The sequence below is a fragment of the Phyllostomus discolor genome, chromosome 3, assembly GCF_004126475.2.
Source record: "Phyllostomus discolor isolate MPI-MPIP mPhyDis1 chromosome 3, mPhyDis1.pri.v3, whole genome shotgun sequence".
Taxonomy (NCBI): Eukaryota; Metazoa; Chordata; class Mammalia; order Chiroptera; family Phyllostomidae; genus Phyllostomus; species Phyllostomus discolor.
Window position 1 is genome coordinate 43976110 of NC_040905.2, and position 20221 is coordinate 43996330.

The window sequence follows — 20221 nt, forward strand, 5'->3', positions numbered from 1 at the left end:
ACTGCTGTCAAGTTGGGGGAGAAGTCCAAGTTCTCTACTTGGCCTCCACTGACACCCAAGATAAGAGGCTCTTCTTACTGGGCAGTGCAGATGAAAGTGTTGGCTCCCTACTTAACGTTCTCTGACAGCAAAGGAGGAGAGAAAGGGTTGGGGCGCTATGTAACAGCCTCATTACAGTTAGAAGTCTAGGCTCTCCACTAGGCCTATGCAAATATTTTCCCCCACTCTGTAGGGGTGTCACAATTTTTTTCTGTAGTTTCTGGCTGGAGGAGAACAGTTATTGTCTAAATGTTTTCTGTCTGCTCTCCTGCTCCTTTCCTGGTCCATCAGCTAGGGAGAGCAATGTTGGGGATGTTGTCGTTGTTTTGTCTGTACCACTGGCATTTCCAGGTCACCAGCTTCTTCAGTTTTAGGTAGGTCTGGGATATGTGAGGCAAAAAGAAAACCCAGGGAATTAACCATCATGTTGTTCCTTGGGTCTCAAGGGCCCTAGCTGGTCTGTCTTCCTTCACCTTTCAGAGTTTCTTTATATTTGTTTTACATGTAATGTTCAAGGGTTTTTTTGTTGTACTTCGGGGGAAGAATAGGGAAAAATAGGTCTATCTTCCCAGAAGTAGAAGTCTAAGTAGACCCTTTTATAAACAGAATTATATTTTAATCACTAGGAGATATTAATAGTTAAAGGAATTATGAAGTTAACTCTTTCCCATTAAATAATAATGCAAGTTATCGTTTTTGTACATTCAAACTATATATTGGGTTTGCTTTAAATTAGAAATGCCTATAGATTGTTTACCCATTTCTGAATATTGACAATAACTATCCTCTTTCAAAATTTGAATTAAATTCTTCTAAATAATTCCTTTTAAAGTGATTTTTCCTTAATGCCAATCTGAAGATGTTTTGATGAAAGGCAATTCCTTAAACTGTCAAGTGTTAAAGAATGTAATGAAAATTCCCACATCTTTCTATACATATAAGATGGGAGACAATACTTCTCTGAATACTCATTTTAGAAGTTTCTTGTATCTAAAAGTTTATTTCACTTCTCTTACTGAGTTTCTATATATTTATCAACAACTGCCTATTAAAGATACTTATTTAACAAGTTTTGGGTTTCTAGGCTTATTATTTGTAATAACCATTCTTTCTCAAACATCTGTTCTTTTATATGTACTGATATCTAATAATACTTTCATTGCCCTCTAACTATCTGCCAGGTGCTCTGCTAATGAGCTTTTACTATTCTTTATCGTAGTTAATCCTGTTTAAGACAAGGGAAGTGAAGCTCGGAAGGACTGAACTGAAAGCATTCATAAGTGGTAAAGCCAGCATCTACATACAGGTCCCCTGCCCCCAGCTCCATGCTTGTTTTGATGATGCTGTATCTGACAGAGTAAGCATCTTTTCCTCCCAAGGTAAAAGCTTATAGGTATGTTTTCTCCTTTACTGTTATTTTGTAACTTCTACCATTCTTTTATTTGTATCTCAGTCAATTTTTTCACCTAAGAAAAAATTTTAATGCAGAAATGCAAAATATGAGATATCTGTAATAGATTTTGAGATTAAAATCAAAGTTTATTTACTATTTTTAATTTCAGTATATGTTATTTTAAAATACTGGCAATTCTTCAAAGTTGTACCATACGAACATTGCTATACTGTATTTGGATATAAAGAGAAAACATTCCTGGGTGGCTGCTATTTTATGTGCAAACTGTGCAAACAGAAAACAAATAAGAGAAAAATTAAAATAAAATAAGCTACTGTGTTAATAAATCCTTGCCGATGCTAAGATTTACTGTTTAAAATATGTACTTTTAATTTAACTGAGAAGATGGAGACAAAGGCTACATGTCTAAGCACCTCTTTATTTAATGCAGAACTATTTTATACTAAAATTTCAATTTACTTTCATTCGAGTTGACTAATCTCAATTTTACGACATCTGATAATCAAAATCTTTTTCTTTCAAAAGCTTTGGCCAGTAAATCCTCTTACATATAGTAAATAATACTTATTTTCAATCCACTTCAATGATTTCAAACTATTGATCAGGTGAATTCCTTATTAATTTGCTTAGTCAGTAGTTCCTTACATTTGCAAAGTATTCCTATTATTTTTCATTAACAAAGTAGAATGTAGATATCAGACATTCCTTGATTTATACAGATCAGAGGCTCTTTATTCCAAGATGAAACTTTTCAAACGCAGAAATAAGTCCATTTTGTTATGTGGATATAAACTTCCTGCAGCTACACTAACCTACAATTTAGGAGGGTTTACATTGTCTTATTTTTTTTCTTAGTAATCTATTCCTATTGGTGGTGGAGTGGGGGGCTCTTTTTAACATACACTACTGTATCCATTTGCTGTCAAATTAACATTACAAAATGTTGAAATCATAAGTATTTTAGTTTTTTGAAATATTTTTCTTGCTATGTTCAATTTCCTAATGATAAAAATTATCCTTTTATACTTAAAATTTACATTAGATAAATTGGTGTGAAAAATAACTTTTTGCAAATGAAATTTATTAATGACTTTATTAAAAATAAGCTATCTCAGTATAAATTTTAAAAACACTTTCTAGTGTTGGTGGAAAATGTTTCTAGTGTGGAAACACTTTCACATACAATATTCCTGGAAGGCAACAACTGCTACATATTTTCATAACATAATATATACATCACTTGCAAGTAGGATACTCAAATTGCCGGAACTTTTACACACTGATCATATAAGAAAGAATATAATCACAAGCATCATCATCTTAGGAAATAATGATTATTTACACAATTTAAAAATATCCATATATAGTAAATTTATATATGAGTAATGTGGGGGAAGGAAACGGGTATTCACTCATTACCATAATTATGATTGACTATAAACAGCCTACCTTTCCCTTTTTAAATTATTTTTTGTTCGGAAAATAGAGGACATTTTAATTTTTCATGGTGGCTGGTTACGGAGAAGAGGACTTGTTACTTCTAGTAGCGAGAAACTACAGTTTTATATTAATACACACCTGAAGGCATAAAATTAATTTTATAAATCATTTAAAACAGCAGTTTATATGCTAGCTACAGCATACACTCAAAAGCCGTTCATGCAATATTAGTAGGCAGCTGTCCACCCCTATGTACTGAAGCCATTACTGTTTTTCACTAGCGATGTTGGAACTGTACTTCCGTGGGATATGGGCTTGTTCTGTGTGGGATGGGCTCCCCGGGCAGGGCTGTCATTTAGGAGGTTATCCTGGGATATAGAATTTATGAACGGCTTAGGATCCTATGCCAGGAGGGCCCTGGGCAGCCCTCACCAACCACAGTTACAGGGCCCTTTTGGTCGAGGCCTCACGGTGCATGCAGTACAGCGCCCTTGGCGGCACCCGCTGAGAGCCGGAGGCTCGGGCCAGCGCCGGCCGCAGGGGGCGCGAGCGTGTGAGCCCCGCGGCGGGCAGAGATCAGAGGCCAGAGGCAGGACGCTGCTGCGCGGGTTTAGAAACCGCTGCCGCGCGCCGCCCGGTGCCGCCGGGTTGCAAGTCCGCGCGAGCTTGTGAGGCCCGGGCAGAGGTTTTCCCAGTCCCGCTGCCGTTGCCAAGGCGACCGCCGCCGAATGTTCCCGCGGTGGGCTCCGCCCCCCGGCCAATCGGACCGGCTCTCGCTGGAGCCCCGATTCTCTTTGTTCCGCAGCCATTTCAGGCCCGGGGCTAGAGGCATCGCCGCTTCGGCAGAGGGCCCAAGGCCGGAGGCCTCTGGGATGGTGTGGGACCGGGTAGGTGACGGAGGGTGCGGCTGGAGGGCGGGTGCGGAGACTGTAAGTTCTGAAGCTAGCTGACGGGCGGCGGGGAGAGGCGCCTGACTCGCCGCCCTCCGGGTCCCCGCCCGACCGTTTGGAGCCGGGCGGTGGCGGCGGCGGCTGCGCGGTTCGAAGCCCAACAGCTGCCACCCCGCGCGTCGTGCGGGATCCGGGCAGGGAGCGAGCGGCGGCTCTTCAGGCGTCCTAAGTCACGGCCTGGGGCCCTTCAGGGCGGCCGGAAGGAGAGGGTCAGCTCCGGAGAGTTTTTGCCTTTGCCCATTAAACGGCGGTGTTTGAGGACCCTGGGTGCCACAGTCGCTTCCGCTGGCCCGCTGGTTCCGGGCACTGTCCAGCGGCGCCGCTGTGGCCGGTCTTTGTCCCCGCCCGGCCCCTTCTGCCCGGGAGTCCCAGGCCCTCACAGACCATCGCTTCCACACTCAGCTAGCTGATCGCTTTCTCCAGGCGGTTCTTTCCCCTTGGGGCCTCCTAGTGCAGATTTTCTTTTTTACTCACGTGTTTACATAGTTTTAATGTTTATAACTGTATGGGTTTTGCGTGGGTTTGTTTTTTGCCCTTCTACCCTTTTGTACTTCTCCCACGCGAACACGCAACAGGGGACAGCTGCTGAGGAGCAGACCGGCTACCACAATCAACCTGTTTCGGGAATGGCTTTCTTCCTTTAAAAATGATCGCCTGTTACTTGTTTACAGATTTTAAAAATCAACTGGATTTTGCAAGGATTGCTTACAGTTTGTCCGTTATCTTAATCGCTAATCACTTTGGTCCATCAGCAGATGTAAATGTAGAAATTTAAAATTGGGGGTATCCACAAATTGTTTTTGACAGTTGTGTTAAGAAGCTTAATACCAATCCTGCTTTGAAACAGTGATGACTTCGATGATGAATGCATAAATAGTACTTACTTCTTTAATACCCTAAAGGAAAGATAAGATCCAAGTTGTATCGTGTAATAGACATTCCAAAATGCAAAGCTGTAAAATGGCTGGCCCAATCTGCTAATTTTTAGGGTAAGTTCCTTTTGGATTTTACGTTTCCCTATTTTTATACCAAAGCTTTCATGTTGGAATGATAAATAAATTATCCTGAGTGAAGCAGGGAAAGATTCAGTTTTCCACTTTTACCCTGCACTGCATCCCATTCTTCTTCAAGAATGGCTCCAGCAAGAAGAAAACTTGCAACTGCAAAAGGGAAATACAGTTTAAAGGTGCAGATTTTCTTTTTTACTCCCTGGCATATGTAATGCATGGATGCATGACATTTGGCAGTGTGGTTTTTACCTCTGTTTTTTTTAATACTTTATAGTAATTTTACAAACCGAGTATTTTGAAGATTAAAACAGTTAGTTTAATGTGAGCCTGATGAACTATTAGTGCTCCTTTTTCTTTTTCCTAAAAGAGGCCTCCCACCTGTATCAGGCTTGATGTGGTTACATCTTCGTCCTAGGTATTCAGGGAATTATTAAATTCTGCCCACTGATATTTCAGTCTATAAAAATAAAGTAATCCAGTTTATTACCATTACATATTGTGGGCAGGATAAGATGTTGGTAAAAATGTAAACATTCTGATTGTAAATATTTTCACTGTTAACATTTGTTATTGTATTTGTTTTTATGACTAGTTTTTCTTTATATAATGTTAAAGCTGCCACATAAACTTAATTTTTCTAAAGACTGTAAATGAACTTCATTGAAATGTAAATGTACTATATGTAGAAGAATTGGCTTGCATTTAACCATGTTGGATTTTGCAAATACTGTTTTTAAGAAAAGAAATTTAGTTATAAAGGAAGCTGAACCAAGTGACATATGTAAAGAAAAAATTATCAAATGTAAACTGCAGAGGAGCACAGCAGTAAGTGGAAGTTATTTTTATTGTCCAAGGTATAAATTATGAATGTTTCTTCCAAATGGGATTTATATATGAATATATATTGTTGCCAAAAATATCTGGTCCCCCCACACCATAAAAGAAAATTTGGTTTACTAGCAAAAGAGTAAGAAAGGAGACTCAAAGTGATTGATTAACTGATGACATTTTCAAAAACAGTTGAGAATAATGCCATCTTCAGAAACGAAGGATTAGCCCTTGCTGGTGTGGCTCAGTGGACTGATTGCCGGCTTGCAAACCAAAGGGTTGCCAGTTCAATTCCCAGTGTAGGGCACGTGCCTGGGTTGTAGGCCAGGTCCCCAGTGGGGGGCACGTGAGAGGCAACCACACATCAATGTTTTTCTCCCTCTCTTTCTTGCTCCCTTCCCCTCTCTAAAAATGAATAAATAAAATCTTAACAAAAAAGGGAAGAAACAGCAAAATTCTCCAGATGTTGGAGGTTTTTCTCAGTTGGTCCGATTCAGCCAGTGCCATGGTAGATATATGGTGAGTGTTGGCAGGTCAGAGTGGTTTCCTGGATTGCAAAGGGGCAAATTTTACAATGGAACGTGTTTGCAAGGGTGGTAAATTCAGATCTGTAGTTATATGGATGGTTATTAGTGTAGGACAGTTTCTAGAAGCCAGTTTGGTTGCTCCAAGACCACCTTACTAGAGTCCTTTGAAGTACTGTGAGTAGGTATAATAAGTAAGAATGTTAGAGTTCCAGAATCTCAACGATTGACATATGGAACAGGAAATAGGGGTACAGATTTGTCTTAGAGTTTTATGGAGTTGATAGAACCCATACAAAAATGGTGGCATCTTATTTCAAAATAGCATCCAATGGCAGAGCAAATATTTGAAATCAAAACAATTAGAGTCAGATTTGGCTCCTTCCATAATTAATTATGTTTGCGACTGTGAGTAAGCTACTTAATCTCACTGTGCCTCAATTTTCTCATCTCATAATATTCTGAGGGTTGAATTAGTTAATACAATAAGCTCTTTGAATTGCGCCTGCCATGTGGTAAACACTCTGCAAATAGTAATTGCTATTATCATCATCATTGTCATGATCATTGGTATTTTAGAAAATAGCCAGAAAAATAATAATCACTCATATCAGGACTATGAAATAACTTCTATAAACTCTTTGGGGCATGTTATTCCAATATTTTTTCTTAGCTTATTTGATTTTTATATAGCCAAGACATTTCTATATAAATAATTTTGTATTGTGCTTTTTTCACCTAGCACAATAAGCATGTTCTCATGCTATTGAAGTATTTTGTCAGCATCTTTAAATAACCACATAATATCTGTGTGATTTCTCATAATTATAAACATTTTTCTGTTGGATAGTTAGCAAGTTTCTAAATTTTTGCAGCTATAAGAAACACTTCAACAACATCCCTGTATTATACAAAAACACAATGTGTTTTAGATTATTTCATTAAGATAGATTCCCCAAAGTGAAAATATTGAGTCAGAGTGTATGACCTTCAAGGCTCGTAATGCCAAATTTCTTTTACTTAAGGGAATTTAATAATGGATTTAGAATAACTTGAGGGGTATGGCATTTATCACTCTTACTGTTTGAGACGGGAGGGAAGAGGGAGTGAATTAACATATTTTTCATGTAGTGTCCTGGGCAGTATTTGTAGGCATTTAGCATACTTTTACATATGGTATGCTCATTATCATAGCCCTGTGTTACACTATGGGAGTTCCTTCCATTTTATTGATGATGGGAGAACTGAAGTATAGATAGGTAAGTACTTTTCCCAAAGTCTCAGCATGTTCAGGGCTGAATCTGAGTCTACAGCTTCCTTATTGCAAAGATCATGTTCTTTCATTAATAAAGTTTTATGTAATATACATATTCATACCCTTATAATGAATATATACACATTGAATAAATATGGACTCTTATAATGAATTTAACTGTAGATCATAGACCACATTGTTAAAATGGTGAAACTGAGCTGGAAGTAATAAATGGATAAATTAGTTAACCCAGACAGAGCTTAACCATATCCATTTACATTTTAGAATGTAAGGGAAAAAATCCTTACCTGGATAAGTTATAATTGGTAACAAATATAAAAAGCTGGTTTCTAGAATGCATACAGCAAGCATCCATGGATGAAACCCTCTTGGTAATGACCTCAATACAAATAGGGGAGAAAAAAAGCAAATCCATCAAATTTAGGGGATAAGAGCAATGACAAAGGCCCATTAAACAACTAAACTGAAAAATACACTTAGTAAGACCCTGACAAGGTAAACTAAAATCTTTATAATAGAGATATAACAAAGATGTTCTAGATAAGGAAAATAAGGCTTACTCACAAAGTGTGGGAGATTAAGTTTATACTGAAAACTAAAGCAAAAAACATTTGAGTTGCATTTTTATAATTGACTTTGAAGTACCCTGAAGCTATTAGTAAAATAATTATCAGTGGAGCCCTTAACCCTCAGATGCAGGAGTTACTGTCATAGATGAAAAGGTTGATCCCAGAAGGTTCAAGATGCCATGGTTTTTGTCTTTCCTGAAGAAGGAATTGGGGAGAGAAATATTTCAGCAAATCGTGAGTGTACTAAATAGATGCATATGTATTATTAGCAATAGATGGTTTCCACTGAAATTGTAAAGAAAGTAATATAAAACATTGATCATTATGCTGCCATTAGTAATAATGTTTTTTTAAAAATACTTAATGAAGTAATATATAGTTTATTTTGGTTAGATAACAGGAAAATACTGTGAAAGATGACAAATTAAGACTTTGTGTGCCATGTAGTCATTCACCAAACATTTATTAGTGCTGGGATTGTCCCTTGTCCTCAAGAGACTTAAATACTAGTAGAGAGAAAAAATATAAACAAAAAAGTATAGTTACAACTTTTATGATATAAATCTGTGGCACCCAGAAGGCTAGTAATAGATTTTCAAGCAGAGAGGGAAAACTGGTGCGGGGCATTTCAGGGGACTATGGGTAGTACTTGAGAGTATGTCAATAAAGGTGAGGACCTGTTGAGTTCTTGAAACTGAAGCAGTCAAAAGGCTCTAAGAGGTATAGAGGAGTCCACAAAACTTCTGTAAAGGACCCAAACAGTATTTTCTGCTTTGTGGGCCCTACCAGCTCAGCCATTTTAGTGCAAAGCAGTCCTAGACCTTCCTGAAGCTAATAGAATACCTGGATTTGAGGAAGAAATAACCAAATGAGCCTGTGTTGCCTTAGTAAGAGCCCTTGAATGATTTGAAAGGAATTTATAACATTGATTTGTATGAATCATTAAGAGCAGAATAAATGTAGAAAATAGATTATTTTTAAGCATTGCGAAACCATAAAAGACAACTCATTTTTTTAAATGGGCAAATTCACAGATGAGAAAATACAGCTAGCCAATAAACATAAAAGATTATTCTACCCCATTATAGGGAAATACAAAGTTGTAGGAAAACTCATACATTGAATAAATCAGTACAGCCATTTTAATTTTAAAGTAAAACATTTTGACCCAGCAATTTCCATTTCTTAGAAAAACATATGGATATATCAGGAGTCAGTAGTGTTCAATAATTGTCAGTAGCAGCAGAACCTCCAGACGTCCAGGTCACTCTTCATCTCCCACACTCCATTTCCAAAGTGGGTCTATATTTGTCTTTTTTTTTTAACCCCTTCCCAACTCTTCATATTCTTGTACTGTGCCTGCCAGAATTTACAGTCCATCATCTGCAAATCAGGTCTCAATTTAGGCTTAAACATTCCCTTCACTTTGCTGATCTTACAGAAACCTGACTTCTGTGCTGTGCAGTTTGGCAATTTTTTCCATAGCTCTTTTTATATTCCTGTTCTTACAGGTGGGAAAGGTATCTGCCATGCATCTCTGCTGCTTGCAGACTGTTCTCCCTCCATTCTCACTAAAAATCCTCAGTGTTAGGTTATGTCAGCAGATTATGTAATCCCTACCCCACACAATTGCTATCAACTACTAGCCTTGTCTCTCAATATTTTAGCTCTCAGCTCATTGCCTCTGTCCCCAATATCACCTCCATCTTTATATTAAATTAAGAAGAGTATACATAACTGATCTTTCCAGTACACCGGCCTCTCATTTCCTAGACCTTTTTTCCAGTGTCCTTCCCATCTACCCACCCTTGCCCATCACTCCCATAGTGATACCTTCTTGCGTTGTCAATAACTGCAGTCCCTCCATAGTTACCATTTCATGTATTCTACTATTTGACCCCACTTCCTATTTTTTGTGGTTCACTCCTAGTTAGTATCCTAGCCCCAACCATCTTTTGACCCTGATGGAATTTCTAAACCATTCATTCATCCTAATTTCCTGCCACTCACCTCTTGATGTTTTGACTCCTTTTCTTATTCCGCCTAAATTCCATGGTTAATCATTTTAATCTCTTCTTTAGATCCACTCCCTTGCTCTTTGCTGCTTTGGTGAAATCCACAGCCCTAGTTAAACCAATGCTGCTTTCGTTACACCTGCTCTTATGTAACTTAATGTGGCTAGAAGCAAGCACACAACCACACATGACCACATACCTCAAGTGGGTTCCTTAATGCTGCTGTTTTTTTAAAATTATATTTTGTTGATTATGCTATTACAGTTATCCTGATTTCCCCCCTTTGTCCACTCCATCCAGCACATACCTGCCCCACTTCCTCAGGCAGTGCCCCCACCATTGCTCATATCCATGGTCATATGTATAAATTCTTTGGCTACTTCATTTCCTACACTGTACATTCCCATGACTATTCTATAACTACCAGTTTATATTTCCTAATGCTCTCCCCCCTCCATCTGGCAACCATCAAAAGGCTCTATGTATCCATGAGCCTGTCTCTGTTCTTGTTTAGTTTGTTTTTTAGATCCAGTTGTTCATAATATATATTTTTGCCATTTTATTCATAATTTGGATCATCTTTTTCTTAAACTTTAAGTCCCTTTAAAATTTCTTATAATCCAGCCCTGGCTGGTATAGCTCAGTGGATTGAGTGCGGGCTGGGAACCAAAGTGTCCCAGGTTCGATTCCCAGCCAGGGTACATTCCTGGGTTGCTGGCCATACCCCCAGCAACCGCACATCGATGTTTCTTTCTCTCTCTCTCTCTCTCCCCCTCCCTTCCCTCTCTAAAAAAAAAACAAAAACAAAACAGGGTATCCATTTAAAAAAATTTCTTATAATCTTGGTTTTAAACTTTAGTTTTATCTCATCTGGGAAGTTCTTTATCTCCCTTTGATTCTAAATGATAGTTTTGCTGGGTAGAGCAATCTTGGCTGTAGGTCCCTGCTTTTCATGATCTATTTCATGCCAATCCCTTCTAGTCTTCAAAGTTTCTTTTGAGAAATCAGCAGACAGTCTTATGGGAGCTCCCCTGTAGGTAACTAAATTCTTTTCTCTTGCTGCTTTTAAGATTCTCTCTTTGTCTTTATCCTCAGGTGTTTTAATTATGATGTGCCTTGGAGTGGGCCTCTTTGCATCCCTCTTATTTGGGACTCTCTGTACTTCCTGGACTTGCATGATTGTTTCCTTCACCAAATTAGGGATGTTTTCTTTCATTATTTTTTTCAAATAGATTTCCAATACCTTGTTCTTTCCTCCTTTTGGTACTCCTATGATGTGAATGTTGAACTTCTTCAAGTTGTCCCAGAGGCTGCTTATACTATCCTCATTTGGGGGGGATTCTTTTTTCATTTTGTTCTGATTAGTTGTGTTTGCTTCCTTATGTTCCAAATCATTGATTTGATTCTCGGGCTTCATCCACCATACTGTTGTTTCCCTGTAAATTGTTCTTTATCTCAATTAGTGTATTCTTGGTTTCCAACGGGATCTTTTTTAATGCTCTTGAGGTCCTCACAAAGTTCCTTGAGCATCTTATAACCAGTGGTTTTGAACTCCACATCTGATAGATTGCTTATCTCCATGTTGTTTAGCTCTTTTTCTGGAATTTTGATCTGTTCTTTCACTTGGGCCATGTTTCTTTGTCTTCTCATTTTGGCAGCCTCCTGTGTTTGTTTCTATATATTAAGTAGAGCTTTTCTGGATCCATGTTTGATAGCATGGCCCATTATAGTAGGTGCCCTGTAGGGTTCAGTGGCACAAACCTCCCCTATCACCCAAACTGGGTATTCAAGGTGTGCCCTTTGTGTGGGCTGAGTACACTCTCCTCTTATAGTTGAGTTCTGGTTTGTTGTTGGCAGATCAATGGGAGGGATTTACCCAGGCCAATCAGCAGCAAGGATTGGCTGTGACCACCGAACACCAACCTCCATCTTTTGTGGAGGATCAGCTGTGCAGGAGCAGGGTAGTGGTGCTTCTTTGTGGTCTGTAGCTGTCCACTGGTGCATTTGCCCTGGGGTTTCCCAGGTGGTACAGCTAAGTTCAGCCCCCGCCTGTATTTTGCTTAGGGCCACCCTGCCTGAGCTATACAGCAATCTAAGATGGCTGCTACTTGTGCTGGGCTTGGAGATTCCCAGGCAAAACCAAGCCATGAATCTAGGCTGGCTGCTGCTAGTGCCGGGCCTGGAGCTCACTGAGGCCAACTGCTACTTGTTTGAGAGGATTTAGGAAGTTGTGCAGCATGAGTCAAGACCAGCCAGCCATTCATATGGAAAAGCAGCATGGATGGGCCCATAAGTTTGGTAGGGTGGAGTGTCTGGGGATTGCAAATAGTGTTTGCTATGTTGATGGAATCTCAGATTATGGCACCAACTTGCCAACTCAGTGGCTCTGTGGAGGGAGGGCTCAGAAAAGGAACAATGGCCTGTACTCACCTTAATGCCAGACACCTCAGTTTCTCCCAGTAGTCTGTTGGTGCCTTTCAAGCTGCTACCCTGGGTGCTGGAGCTCAGAGGAAGTGAGTCTGAGTAGGGGAGTCCATGTATGGGTTCTTTAAGAGTAACTGGTTGGGGTTCTAGCAGTTTTCTTCCACCACTCAGTCCCTGCTGGGTTTTGCAGCCAGAAGTTGTGGGGACTTATCTTCCTGTCACTGGAATCCTGGGCTGGGGAGACTGGTGTGGGGCTGGGACTCCTCGCTCCTAAGACCTCCTTCCTCGAATTTTTATTCCACCACATATGGGTGTGGGATCAGCCTGTTCCATGCCTGCATCCCTCCCACCGGTCTAGATAGATGTGGTTTCTTCTATAGTTGTCAGACTTCCTTTCAGCTCACTTTCTGACAGTTTTCAGTGATGGTTATTCTATATTTAGTTGTAATTTTGATGTGGTTGTGTGAAGAGGTGAGCCATGTCTGCCTACACCACCATCTTGGTCTGAAGTTTAATGCTGCTGTTCATTGTACTTAATTTTCCTAGTGTACTCTCCTAAATGACTATTTCATATTTTATTTTCTTCAAATAACCAGTATCTTTTCCCATCCTCAATTTCAGCTCACTATATACATTCCTACTTTGCTAAGAACACTGAAGCAAAAGAAAATTTCCACAGATTCCCACCACCCTACATACCTACCAGCATCTGGTCAATGCGTTGTCACCTAAGATGAACAGTTCATGTCCCGAGTCTGCTTTTGTACTAACTCCCATCCTCTCTCATCTGCTCAAGAACATTGCTCCAGCTTCTCTCCTTCCTCATCAGTTATTTTTCTTTATTGGATTTCTATCAATAACAGACATGATAATATTTCTCCTATCTTTCAAATGCAAAAACAAAAAAAATTTTGATTCACTTTTCACCACCTATTCTGTCCTCCTTGTTTTTTGTTTGTTTTTTATTCCTCAACATGTTGTCTATACTTCTTACTACCAAGTTTTCTCCTCCTGTGCTCTGTTAAACCCACTTCCAGTCAGGCCTTTGTCTGTACCATTCCCACTGAAACAGCTCCTCAGATTCTCTGTAACTGCCATGTTGCCATTTGCTGTATCGTGCACTGATTCTGCCCATCTTGACCTACACACAACATGTGACACAGCTATTTGCTCCCATATCTTTGAAACACTTTCTTCTTTGTTTTCCAGGTTGACAAATACTGCCAGTTACTTACTACCTCAGCGCTGGCTCCTTATGGTTCTTTTTTGTCTTTCTTCTCACAGACCTCTTAATGTTGGAGAGCCCTGGGGTCAGTCCTTGTTTTTGTTTGTCTGTCTGTGTGTGTGTTTTTAAATTTTTCTGTGTATACTTATTCCATTGGTAATCTCACTCAACTTTATGGCTTAAATACCATTTAAATGCCAGCACTGCTGAAATTTAGGTAGCTTCTCTTCCTAACTTCAACCTCATATGTTAAACTGACTTGCCCTATTAACATGTCTACCTAAATGTCTAATAATACAACACATTAAACTCTTCTTGTCCTAATCTAAAACTCCTAAATTGCCTGCCCATAGCTATCCCTATTCTGAACATCAGTGGCGACTACCATCTTCCCGGGAGCTCAGGCTAAAATCTTGGAGTTATCTTGACTTTACTTTTTCTTTGACTCTTCAAAAAACATTCTCTCAAGACAACCTGTTTTTTTTTTTCCTTTTATAAAAAACAATCATAATATGTCCAGAATCTTGCTATGTCTCACTGTCTCCCAGCTGCCACCTTGGTTCAAACCGCTATTGTCAGATCTCCTTGGATTACTTAAATAGGTTACTATTTGGTCCTCTCCATTCTACCCAGGCCCCTCCCACAGTCTCTTTTCTCAATATAGTAGCCAGAGCAAGCTCTTTTCAAGTTAAGACGGTTCTTGTCACTCTCTATTCAAAGCCCTGCAATGACTCCCACTTTCACTCAGAGAAAATCTAGTTCTTAGAATGGCTTGCAAGGCTCTCCGTAATCTGTCCAACAGCCTCCCCTTCACCTGACCACATTTCCATCATCATGCTACCTCCTTGCTCACTGGCCCCCTTGTTATACCATAAACACATCAGTCATGTTCTTACTTAGGGACTTTGCTTTTAGGTAATTCAGCTGTCTGGATTTACTTCTTCCAAATACCTACTAGGCTCACTGGCCTTACCTTCATGTCTTTGCTCAGATTTCACTTTCTTTAAGTACTCTATTTAATACTGCATCCTACCCTCTCCCATCCTCTTTATCTGGATTCTCTATTTTTTGCATAGCACATGCTTCTTCTAATATACTTATATTGGGGGTCATCAATCTAGAGCTCCATTGCACTATGGCCAATTTTTATGCAGCCTGTTAGCTAAGAATGGTTTTTGCATTTTTAAAGGGTTTATAAACAAAGGATACATGCCACATCTGCAAAGCCTAGAATATGTACTGTCTGGCGCTTTGCAGAAAAAAGTTTGCTCTATATATTCTATTTATTGCCTTTCCCCTGCAAGAATGTAAGCTCTTAAGAGGGCAAAGATCTTGTTTATTATTGCAGTAAACTGGAACAGTGTCTGGAAACAGGGGTATCCAACCTTTTAGTGTCTCTGGGGCACACTGGAAGACACAGAGTAGTCTTGAGTCACACATTAAATACACTGCAACACATAATCACAAAAAATCTCATGTTTAAGTAAATTTACAATTTGTGTTGGGCCCCATTCATAGCCATCCTGAGCTACAAGCAGCCTGCGGGCCACAGGTTGGATACCTCTGGCCTAGAATATAGTAGGCACTCCATAATTATTTGTTAAATGAATGAATTGCTTATAGTGGTGCAAAATTCTAAAGAGGTTGAGTGTTCATCAATAATCTGTACTGCAGTTAGTAATGAAATACAGCTATATGAGGGAAGACAAAAAAAAACTGGAATTGTCTTCTGGAGGGCCGGCCCTTTGTAGTACAGACTTCCCTTAGTAGGTGAGTGTTCCCAGGAACCCATCTGTGTCAGCTGGCCTTGTTGTGAGAGGCTGCATTCAACTTCAGTGAAATTTTTTTTTGAGGACTCTCTCAACGTGTTTGCCCATGTCATGATGGGTGATTTACAAGTGCACCTGCCCACATGCGCTAAGTGTTCAGCAGTGTTTGACCAAAAAACAGCATGACCCCCATGCTCCACCCTCCCTATTCACCTGATCTCACCCCATGTGACTTTTTTTGTTCCCCTGATGAAAATAGTCCTCAAAGGGAAACATTTTGCTGATATGGAAGAGGTATAACACAAAAAGGCAAAAGCACTAAAAGACATCAAAATCGACGAGTTCAGAAACTTTTGAGCAGTGGAAAAATCATCTCGATAGGCATATTGCATCAATGGAGAGGGCTTGAAGGTTACTGAAGTTTAAAACATGTAAGAATAAATATACATTTTTAATAAATAAATTCCAGTTTTGGGGATTTGTCTCATATATAATGAATAGGAAAGCTAAGACATATTTTGAATGAGTTTTATAGGACAGAAATAAAACTTTATTTTTCAGAAACATATTTAAATGTACAAAAAAACAACTTTATATGGTTATGAATCAAATGGATATTAGAGTACCTTCAGGGAGGTGACTAGGATTAGGAGAGGGTACTTGAAGGAAACTTGAATTTCGTCTGTATTGTTTACTTTTTATATACAGTGAAAAACAGTCATAAAATAATTTTCCTTTAAAGATTTTTTTATTAAGAGAAAGGAGAAAGAAAAGAAATAGGTTCTAACTAAACCAATGAGAGGAAATAGAGAATAATGGGGTAGAGTGAGAGAGAAGAGAACACTGCCTTTATCATATTTGGTCAACAATCTGAATGAGAAGGAGAGAACTGTGAATATTGAAAGAAAGAGTGTGTAAAAGTAAAGACTCTTAGGTGGGAACAAGCATAACATCAGAGAACTACAAAAACAAAACCGGAATGGAACATAGTGAAAGAGGGGGCAGAAACTGCTAGGAAATTAGTTCAGAGAGATGTGCAAAAGCCAGATTATATGCAATTTTGTAGGCAGGTGTAAAGATAGGAGGTTATGCTTTAAATGTGATGAGAAACCATTGGAAGGTTTTGACAGAGAAAAGGCATGATTTAATTGAAGCTTTAACAGCATCATTTTTGCTACTTTATCTCAGAAATTGAACTATAAGGAACAAAAGAGAAGACAGGGAAGCCTATTGTAGTAGACCATACTCTTGTAGAACATGGTATCTGGACTGGGATAGAGAGTGGAGGGAGAGAGAAGCGGTCAGAGGGTATATTTTGACAAAACTGGCTGATGGTATGGATGTGGGATATGGGAGAAATTAAGGATGACCCGCTGGTATTTGGCTTGAACAACTGAATATTAGGCATTTCGTGACATTAGGCAACCAGAGGAGGAATAGATTTAAATGGGGTGGGGAAGAGAATCAAGAGTTCTGTATTAGCCAGCAACGATTGAGATGCCCATTTAACAAACAAGTGGATATATATGTCTTATATATGTTGTGTACTTGAGTCTGGAATTCAGACCGCTATTTAACGGCACATACTTAACAAGGTTATGTAGATACAGAAAAGAAAGGGGTTTAGGATATTCGGAGGTGGAGGAACCAGCAAAGCAGACTAAAAAAAGGCAGCCAGTGATTAGAGGTAATGACAGTCATATCAAAAGCCAGTTTTAAATGTGTGTCTAGATCTGGATTAGAACTCTTTGTAATGATGGATCGGGGCTTTATATGTCTCCTGATGGGCACTAGGACAGAAGGAAGAGCAAAAAAAAGTAAAGATATTTAACTTTATATATAAACTTTACTCAACTTTGGTATAAAGGATATGTTTTCAGAGTTATTGGTATTGATTGTTTAGAAAGGTAAATAAAATACCTGGATTAATTGTTTTGTGGCAGAATTGTGGCAATTTGGGGCACGATCTAAGGATCCTGATCTGTTTCAAAAGAGTTTGCTTCATAAAATGCTTGCTTGTCAAACCTATATTAGAAAATATTATGAAATATTATAAATAAACAAAACTTAATTCAGAAAGAGAACATTAAACAGCAAATCACTGAAACCACAGTGCTCTAGAGGAGGAACTGGAGCTTTAGTTTAATAATGTTTTATACAGGTTTTTGTTAAACACAATTTTTAGGGGGATAATGGGTTAGAGAATTCTGTTGGATACTGAGGACCCAAGTTACGATGAAAAATTTTCTAACATTTTCAAATAAAAATTGTTCTTAATAGTGAATGTGACTTCTGTAAGAAGTGACCTAGGCCTGCTCAATGCTGTGCCCTTTAACAGGAGCCCAAGTATTGTTGAAAGAATCAAGTGACATGTAGTCCTCACTTAGGTAATTTAGTAGTCCCAGAACTATACCTGAACAATGGAATTGAATACAAGCTTCCCTGAAGACTTGGAGAATTCAGTAGCAAGTAAGGGAAAAAAAAAGTAAGACTGGCTTTTATATGTGGAATATGACCAGATAAATTATTTACAGGTCAACTAAATGTTTTACTTCTAGAAGCTGAAAGGACCACATAGATAGTGTTTAGTTGCTTTATAGGTGAGGGAAATGAACCAAACGAGTGTAAGTATTTGTACAGGGTTGCCCAGCTAGCTATTCTTCCTGCAGAGAAGAAGTGAGACAAGAGCCCCAGATCTCAGACTCTCCTTTTTTACTGATGTTATTTTGGCTCTTCATGGCACAGAAGACTTTAAGGCCTGTGGTCAGAGGCCTTTTGTCCTAAAGCCCTATGAAGTTACACTGCGCTTGTTACCTTCAGAAAGACTGTGGTGGAGACCTGAAGTGTCTACGTTTCTTCCCTGTAACATCCTTCCCTTGGTGTGACACTACCCCCTGCCCCACCAGTCAGTCAAGTAGAAACAGTGGAGAAACTATGAAGGTAGAAGGTTTTTCCGGAGTCTTGTAAGCTCAGAAATGAGAGAGTGGTAGAGTTGTTTAAGATTTAATGTAGGAATTTGAAAGGAACCTTTAAACAGCTGAGACATAGAAAAGCAAAGCCTCTTGTAAAAACCCTAGCTTTATTTTAACCTTACATCGTAGTGGGTTAAAGGCTTTGTTTTGATGTTGGTACTTGCCGATCAAGTGCACAGCAGGCAATTTTTATTTATAAAATACAATCTACCCATTCACACTGAAGTCAAATTCTAGTAGAACTTAAAACTGCTCAGCAGCCAGGACAAAATTGTGATTTTAAGTAAAATGATCATTTTCTGATTCTGGCAATTACAAGCACCTATGCATCTCGAATGCTTTCGAGTTGTTCATCAAATGCCCGGCCCCATATTGAATTAGTGAATCTAGCAACAAGGAGATATAGGAATTTCCTCATTCGTCCCTCTCCTTCCAGACTTTTATTATAGTTGTAGTTTTCCAGCTATAAAATTCTGCATATACAAGTGCCTAATAAATGTTTGCTTATTGGTTTAATTTCTGGAGTTTCTTCCTTCTAGAATATGCATGCACTTCTTATAAGAATTATAATGACAAGCTGACTGGAGAATGTATTTCGCTAACTATAATAGTGATTAGTTACTGTATGACATTTTTTTAATTGGAATATTATTTCATGTGACTGTAGAGAAAGATTTGCTTTTTGTGTCTCTAACCCTACTCCAGGAAAATGATTAGAAAAATTTATTTAATAATAAATGAATTTATTTTTCTTTCTAAGAATCAGTTCAATGTCATGGAAACAGTGTGTGCTTTTGAGGCAGTTTATTAGACTCCTATGTCCACCAGTTTTAAGTGTAGAGTCATGGATGGTATCTACCACATAGACTCAATAGGTACACGAACGGTACCATTTATTTCAAGGTAATATGTAAGCATGTTTTTTCTTTCCATCTCTTCTTAGTTATTGTACTAGCTTCCTTAGTCAGAAAAATATATCTAGAAGACTCTATTGACAATCTTAACAGAATTTTTTATCTTAAACAGTTTTTATTTACTATTTTATAAACCTCTTTATTTTACATCACTTAAATGATTTATGAGTTATTTTCTTAAAAAAGTAATATAGCATATTATACAAATGATTGATTCACAAAACGAAAAGTACTAGAATTCTGACCTTTTCAGTTTAGGATGTGTTGACAAATTTAAGTTATTTGTAGTATGCTCATTTACTTTTGCAGTTGGAATTTTCTTATACATTAGTAATTTTTGCTTAAAATATTTAGTTATTGAGAGACTATAGAACTTCTAACTTCAAAAGTCTTAAGAACCATTGTAGATGAATTATAGAACCTTGTTTCTAAGCTAATATTCGTTTTAATTTGCTGTTGGCTTTTTTACATTTTTATGGGATTTTTTTGCTAGTTCCATATATAATTTAACTGAGCTATTTAATTATTTTTTCTTGATGATATTTCTATAATTATGCATCAGTGTTTTGAAAAATTAGGTAGTTGATGAGAGAGGCTTGGAAAAAATTCTTAAGTTATATGTTTAGTTATAAATAGATTATTTCAAAATATTTTTCAAAACAGTTATACTGATTTAGAAATTTTTTATATTAAAGTAAATCATGATATTTCTGTTTTAAATTTTGTAGTGGTCTCAATGTGTTTATATATTTTAATATTTTGTTTAAACATTTAAATGTTTTAACATTAACTTGTTATTATAGCATTATTAAAAATTATTTCCCGCTTGTCTGTCTGTCTCTCTTTCTTATT

At 38.2% G+C, this 20221-nt stretch overlaps 1 protein-coding gene across 3 annotated transcripts in view; it reads left to right on the plus strand.

The window, feature by feature from the left end:
* The first annotated feature begins 1309 nt into the window (after positions 1–1309).
* TNPO1 (transportin 1) overlaps positions 1310–20221 on the plus strand; it is a 90631-nt gene continuing 71719 nt past the window's right edge. Inside the window, exon 1 of one of the 3 annotated variants that reach the window (XM_036020392.1) lies at positions 1310–1432. Coding sequence is in view for 1 of the 3 variants with exons in the window: in XM_028508411.2 (XP_028364212.2) it covers positions 3622–3780 (159 nt within the window). In the remaining 2 variants the exon portion in view is untranslated. Of the gene's footprint in view, positions 1433–3616; positions 3781–20221 lie in introns of those variants that run through there. The other 2 variants (XM_036020393.1, XM_028508411.2) reach the window with 2 other exon arrangements.